Raw genomic sequence first — 7,154 nt, 5'->3', positions numbered from 1 at the left:
GCAGAGAAAAGGCTTTAGGTAGAAATTGTAGAATGGAAAATTAAAGAAGCTCTTCTGCTGAACACTTTCTGCAAAGGAGACTTTTATGAGGAAATCAAGACAGAACAATATAAGAGAGATGAAGATTTCCCTCTTCAGCTGAGAGCCAGTCAAACACGGCACTTCACATCATTCTGACATTCTCAGGGAGAGGATCAGGCAACCAGGCTGGTTCCCACAGCTTCCTCCTGGCCTCTTTTTCTGGTCACTTTCTCTCACACACAGCTTTAGCTGTAGGAAGAAGTGCCCGAATTATTTTTTATAAGGTGTCACATTCAGTAGCTGTTACTGAACAGAAAATTTCTTTGAATGACTCTTACAGAGTTCTCTTTATTGAGCTGAAAGGGAAGAGAGCTAGAATTACAGTCATGCAAGAATTTCCCATTTTGAAACATATAGAAATGATTTTCTTTTACTCCTGCATACTATCTAAATGGAAAGAATTAATATCTCCTTTCAAATAAAAGAACCGTTAACAATTCTTCCAATATCACAATGGTGTTAGATCTCATGTTTTTACATTGGTTCTGGCTGTGAGATGCTCCTTTGTGTTGAGGTCTGGCCTCAGAAGGATAATGTAGCACTTGGGGATGAAGATGCAGCCCAGCAGACCAGCACTGGAGGCCAGGATGGAGAAGACCTGCACAGCCACCATGGATTTCCCTTTGGTGCTCAGGTAGGTGGGCACAAAAGTCACCCAGACACTGCAGAAGACCAGCATGCTGAAGGTGATCAGCTTGGCTTCGTTGAAGGCCCCAGGCAGGTTCCTGGCCAGGAAAGCCACCGTGAAGCAGATGGCAGCCAGGAAGCCCATGTAGCTGAGGGTGACATAGAACATGACAACGGCCCCTTCGTTGCATTGCAGGATGATCTCTCCAGGCTGGGAGTGGAGGTCAGAGTCAGGGAAGGGGGGAGAAACTCCCAGCCAGATGGAGCAGATGATAATTTGGACAGCAGAAGAAGAAAGGATGATGGAGTTGGCCAAGCTCTTCCCCAACCATCTCTTCACTCGGTTTCCTGGTTTTGTGGCCAGGAAGGCCAGCACCACCGTGATGGTTTTGGCCAAGAGAGAAGAAACAGCAACTGAGAAGATGATGCTGAAAACTGTTTGCCGGAGAAGGCAGGTGGCTTTCCTTGGTTGACCAATGAAGAGAAGAGGAGATAAGAGGCAAAGCAGGAGGGAGACCAGGAGGATGTAGGAGAGGTCCCGGTTGTTGGCTTTGACAAGGGGAGTTTCCCGGTATTTAATGAAGATGATTAAAACAAGGTCTGTGATTAAGAACAAGAGTAGGGCAAAGGAGACCAGGATGATGCCCAGATGTTCTTCATAAGACAGGAAGGTTATGACTTTGGAGATACATTGGACTCTGTCCTCATTTGGGTATTTATCATCTGGACACTTGGTGCATTTTTCCATATCTGAGAAAGCAAAAAAGCAATATTTCTTTAATATTCTGTTCCTTTCTCTTGCAAGAAAAACCTTCTTTGGATAACAGCTGATACCACAGACATTTTCCAAGAAGTATTTCTTAATTATTTCATTAAAAAGAGCATAAGAAGGATATTTTGGGGGTTGGGGGGTGGGTGGGGTAGGGGTTGGCGTTGCGGCGAGACAGCCGGGGAAATAGCAGGTTCTGAGTAGCCCAGCGAAAACCCTGACTGCTGAACCACTGCCGATGGGTCTCCGGACCAGAACCGTCCTGCAGGGACGGGGTAGAAGGAGAGGCACCTCAGACGACCAAGAGGAACAGGGAAGGTCCTCAGAAGGCGGAGGGAACTCTCGGTAAGTCGGCAGTGGGGGGCGGCAGCCATGGCGGCTGCCACGAAGCTGGGACAAACCGGGCTAAGTGATGTGCAGGAGGAAAGCGGAAAGGAACGATGCTCTTTGAAGTCGGGTGAGTGACAACCAACCCAGGCTAGAAACAACGTTTGGAGTAATGGTTTTTTATTTGTAAGACCCCTAGCCTTAAAACAGCAGCTGAGTAACTATGGGGCATAGAAGATTTTAGAATGAAATTTTTAAAAGAAAAGAAAAAGTCCCGACTGAAAATTGATGTTTGAATAGACCAAATTGGAAAAATAAACATTGAGACCTGGTTCAAAACTGATCAAGCTTTAAATTTGAATTGGACTCTTAATGAAAAGAAGCGGAAAAAAAAGAATTATTATTTTTAAAACACAGAAGAAGGAGAGAATCAAGCAGGAATGTTATATGATTGAAACAAAATGGCGATTTGCAGGACTAATGGAAATTGTGGATTGTAGAGAGACACCTTCTGGTTCAAAAGAAACATTGTAACTTGCTCTTTGTTTGGGAACATTGTGAATATTACAGATAACAACCGTGGGATTTTGGCGGTGGAGCTGTTTTTTCTTTGTCTGCAGGCGGCTGGACTTTGGTGAAAAGAAAGGGAAAATATAATGGAACTCCTATAATTGGACTAATTGGCGCAGGAACAAAAGAAGTCAAATGGCGCAGGAACAAAAGAAGAAAATTGATGTGATTTGCTTGAAATAGAAGAAAAAGAATTAAATTGATATATGGAGAATTTAATTGAGAACATTGAAATTGAATATATGCTAACTGACAAGGAAATGAAGAATAAGATGCACACAGCTGGAAAAAAGAAGATAAAAACAATGTGATTAAAAATGAAAAAGCAGTGTATAGATGGATAGTAATAATAAAAAGGAGGTTTTAAAAGAGGGATAAGAATGAATATGAATATGAGAAGAATTTGTTATAGATACATAAAAATTGAAATAAAGAGGGAAGTTAGAATATAAGAGGAACAGAATAGGTTAAAAGAAATTTATTAATTTATATAAGGACGTGTTTGGTGCAAGAACTATGTCTAAATTATTTTAAATTATGGGTATTAATTCAGCCAAATTTATTTAATTCATTTTATTCGATTTTAAATTTTGTATATGTATGTGTTTTATTTCATGGCTGTTCACCGCCCTGAGTCCTTCGGGAGTAGGGCGGTATAGAAATTCAATAAAATAAATAAATAAATAAATGTTAAAGTGCTACAAAGATGATAATGATAATGTGATTGAATATGAATAAGTAATGTATAGATAGATGGTAAAATAAAAGAAAAGTGATTATGCTGATAGGCAGCAAAAATAAAGATGATTCTACTGGGTATAACAGTAAAAATAAAGATAATTATGCTGGGATTGACAGTAAAATAAGATGATTATACTGGGTATAACAGTAAAATTTAAGAAGTTTATGCTGATATTAACAGCCAAAAAAGATGATTAAGATGAAGATTATATACTGGGAGATGATTATACTGGAATTAATATTAATAATGAAATGATTATGTTGTGATGAAGAGTTAAAATAAAGGTGACTATGTTGAGATAAACAGTAAAATGAAGATGATAAATGTTAACAGTTAAAATACTGTGTAAATATCTTGATGATTTATATTTTTAAGATATATCCATCCATGCTAAAAGAAAAAGAAATTGAAATGATATTTGGTTAAGGATTTTAAGATTTAGGTAATGGGTTTTAAGACATTTTTAATTAGATAGAATTTATGGCAATAATGGTATAGAATATTAAGTTGTGTTATTTGGAAATTAAGATTTGAGGTGAAATAATAGAAAGGTAATTGATTTGTGTAAATTAATATAAGTTAGACATTTTTCTTTAAAAAAAAAGATGGTAATTAGTGGGGATTTGGAAAAAGTTTTTGTTAAAAGGAAATTAGTAATTGTACCTACTTATGACCAAATAAGATGTATTGTATGTTTGTGTATTTTAAAAAATAAAAAAAATGTTTTTTTAAAAAAGGATATTTTTATTAAAAATGTAGCTGGGTATATGAAGTTGAGGGAAGTCCTAGGATCTTAATTATTTCCTGTGTAATGTGTAGAATCTTCATAGGAACCTACATTATTAGAGGTTAATAATGAATCATATAAACTTTTTAGACAAACATCCTGAGTCCTGCCTCATGGCAGTTAATATCCTGGACTTGGAGGATACCTACAGCATCTTGTAACATCTGGAAGCAACCTGGAATTAAGGAGAAACTTCCTATCACAGAGCAATTAACCAGTGGAACAGCTGGCCTCCAGAAGTTGTGGGTTCTTCAACATTGAAGGTTTTTAAGAAGAGACTGGACAATCACTTGTCTGAAATGGTATAGGGTCTCCTGCTTGAGGAGGGGGCTGGACTAGAAGACCTCCAAAGTTCCTTCTACTCTATTCTGATTGATTGATTGATTGATCTACATGACTGGCAGAATATTTGTGTAATGAGTTCCCCCCATAACTATCCACAGCACCACATTATGGCCCAGTGACACCTTCTCAGTGATCCTCAAGGGGAGGAGCCAATATACAGTGGATTGCAAGGTCTTTCAGAAGGTGGACCTCAAACAATTCATCTAGTTTCAAAGAACTCAGATGTTCCTAGAAAGGTGAACTTAGCAGCACATATCCAAGCAGGAGAGATGTTTCCTCTGCTGTTAGTAAAGCTTGCCCAGTCTGCCACCCCCTCCTCCCATCTCTTCTCAGCCCCTCCTTCCAAATCTTTTTTTTAAAATATTTTTTATTAATTTTAATAATGAAAAAAATAAAATAAAAAATATATTTTTTTTCAAACATAAACATAAAATATATCTTTTAAGAATGAAGTCTTGATCCGGTCATAGATAGGTACAATCGCTTATATTTGTTAACAAACTCCATTCAAAATTTCCTCATTGCATCTTTTAAAATTACAAATCAAAACAAAATTTTTTAACATAAATTCTAACATCTTAATTTAAGCCATACTATTATATCACCACAAATCTTAATTCCCAAATAAACTCCATTCATTTTTATATGCAATTATAAATCAAAATTCATTCTAACTCCTTCCTAAATTTTCTCCATTACTTCTTTTAACATCAATATCAAAACACAAATTTAAGACCTCTGGATCTAAGTATTTACCTTACTATTTTATCACCACGAATCTTAATTTTCAATATATACAATTCTATTTTTATTTCACTTTATAAATCAAAATTCTATCTGTATTTCTTAATGTCTGGACCCATTTCATCCAATCTTTAGATCTTAAACTTTGTCAATTTTCTTGAGTTTATCATCTATTACACATTTCATTTTACACAAAATAATCTCAAAATCGTTTTGCTTCATTTTAATTGTCTTCCAACATATTTTTTTTCACCCCATATTAATTTGGCTATTTTCCAGTTTTTTCTCCTCTGTATCTCCCACTATTATTTGGCTGATTTCCAGCATATTTTATTTTGGCTGAGTTTCAGCATATTCTCCTCCATAACTCAAACTGTTATTTGGCTGATTTCCAGCATTTTTTTATTTTGGCTGATTTCCAGCATATTTTATTTTGGCTGATTTCCAGCATATTCTCCTCCATACCTCCAACTATCGTTTGGCTGATACCCTGCATACCTTGTTTTGAGTGTTTTCTTTTCAATATATTTATCTGTTATTTAATTATTTCCAAATATACTCTTCCAGGGTGTTTCCTGGAAATCTATTAAGAACCTATTTCTTAATGTTGATCATTTCCAACATACATTAAATTCATTCACAATTTGTTGCTTAAATCTGTGTTTCTTATTTTATCATCCAATAGTTCATTAATCATTCACATTTAATCATATTTACCATTCTCAATTTTGTTTACAGTTTAAAATTAAAACATGTTACATCAAACATATTCTCCACTTGTTCTCCCATAGTCTAATAAATTTTACAATTTAAAATTACATGTTGCATCAGACATATTCTCCACTTATTCTCCCATAGTCTAATAAATTTTCTTAAGTTTGTCTCATATCAATATATACTCTTATGCTTTTATAAAAATATCATTTAACCACCTTAACATCAAATTTCTATTTTAATTACCTTCCTTTATTTTCCATCTTTATTTCTCCATATATATCTCCTGTTTATATTTAAAACTCATTTAAACATTTAGACATTAGACAACCTTGGCGAAGAGGTTGTAAAAAAATGCTTTCAAAAGGCTCTGACGATCCCAGCTGAGTTGCCTGATCAGCAGAGGCTTTTTTAAAAAACCTCTGCCGATCAGGCAATTCAGCTTGGATCATCAGAGGCATTTAAAAGAAAAAAAAAGGTTTTTTTCTTTTAAAAGCCTTTGATGATCCCAGCTGAGCCACGCGATCATCAGAGGCTTTTTAAAAAAACTTTTAAAAGCATTTTTTGGCTGAAGAGGTTATAGAAAAAATGCTTTTAAAAGTAAAAAAAAAAAGCCTCTGATGATTGTATGGCTCAGCTGGGCATGGGGGGGGGGCGGGGATTTTTGCTACCGGTTCTCCGAACCACCCGCCACCATCGCTACCAGATCAGGTGATCCAGTCCAAACCGGGAGCATTTCAGCCCTGTTCTGGATGGATCCAGTTCCACAAAGCCTCCCATTTTCCTCAGTGTGACCCACCTTCCTGAGTGGAGAAGGTCCCCTCCGGACAAGGAACACAGTCATAGCAGCAAACTGGCTCTCCTTCTCGAGCCCTCTTGACAAATCCAGGATGACAACTTTCCACACATTTGGACTGAGGCAGGGACTAAGCAGAAAAAAATAGGAATGCCAAAGAAAATATGTTAGGATTCTCCGTCCATGGAAAATGGAGGGAGAAATGGATGGAGGCAAGTAGCCTCTGGTCTTCTCTGAGGTAAATAGGAAACCTCTGACTACTTCTAAACAGATGCAGGAGGTAAAACAATTGGCAGATTCTTCCTTTAGTTCCTCCCTTTTGCTTTTGGAATTTAACATTATAATAAATACACCAGCTGCCTGCAATTACTGCAAGTTCAAATCTCACCAGGCTCAAGGTTGACTCAGCCTTCCATCCTTTCGAGGTAGGTAAAATGAGGACTCGGATTGTGGGGGCAATAAGCTGACTTTGTATAAAAAAGAACCGCTTGGGGGGGGGAAGCCCTACTAAGCAGGTATATACAAAAGTATGACGGCTATTGCTTAACGCATGTAAGCCGCCCTGAGTCTCTGGAGAAGGGCGGCATATAAATTGAACCAATAAATAAATAAATAAATAAATAAAATACTTTTCTATTTAATGTAGTCTAGA

At 36.7% G+C, this 7,154-nt stretch overlaps 1 protein-coding gene across 1 annotated transcript; it reads right to left on the bottom strand.

Moving 5' to 3' along the window:
* Window positions 1–547: 547 nt before the first annotated feature.
* Window positions 548–6,623, bottom strand: LOC139326238 (vomeronasal type-2 receptor 26-like; the record flags this gene model as incomplete). Its single annotated transcript, XM_070956394.1, has 2 exons — window positions 548–1,458; window positions 6,506–6,623. Coding segments are annotated over 2 exons (1,029 nt in total), but the record flags the coding sequence as incomplete, so codon positions are not given.
* Window positions 6,624–7,154: the final 531 nt, after the last annotated feature.

This window comes from Pituophis catenifer, unplaced genomic scaffold (assembly GCF_029215685.1).
Source record: "Pituophis catenifer annectens isolate HBS135680 unplaced genomic scaffold, rPitCat1.0.hap2 SCAF_19, whole genome shotgun sequence".
Lineage (NCBI taxonomy): Eukaryota > Metazoa > Chordata > Lepidosauria > Squamata > Colubridae > Pituophis > Pituophis catenifer.
The sequence above is the reverse complement of the archived record's forward strand: the minus strand, read 5'-3'. Positions and strand labels throughout refer to the sequence as shown.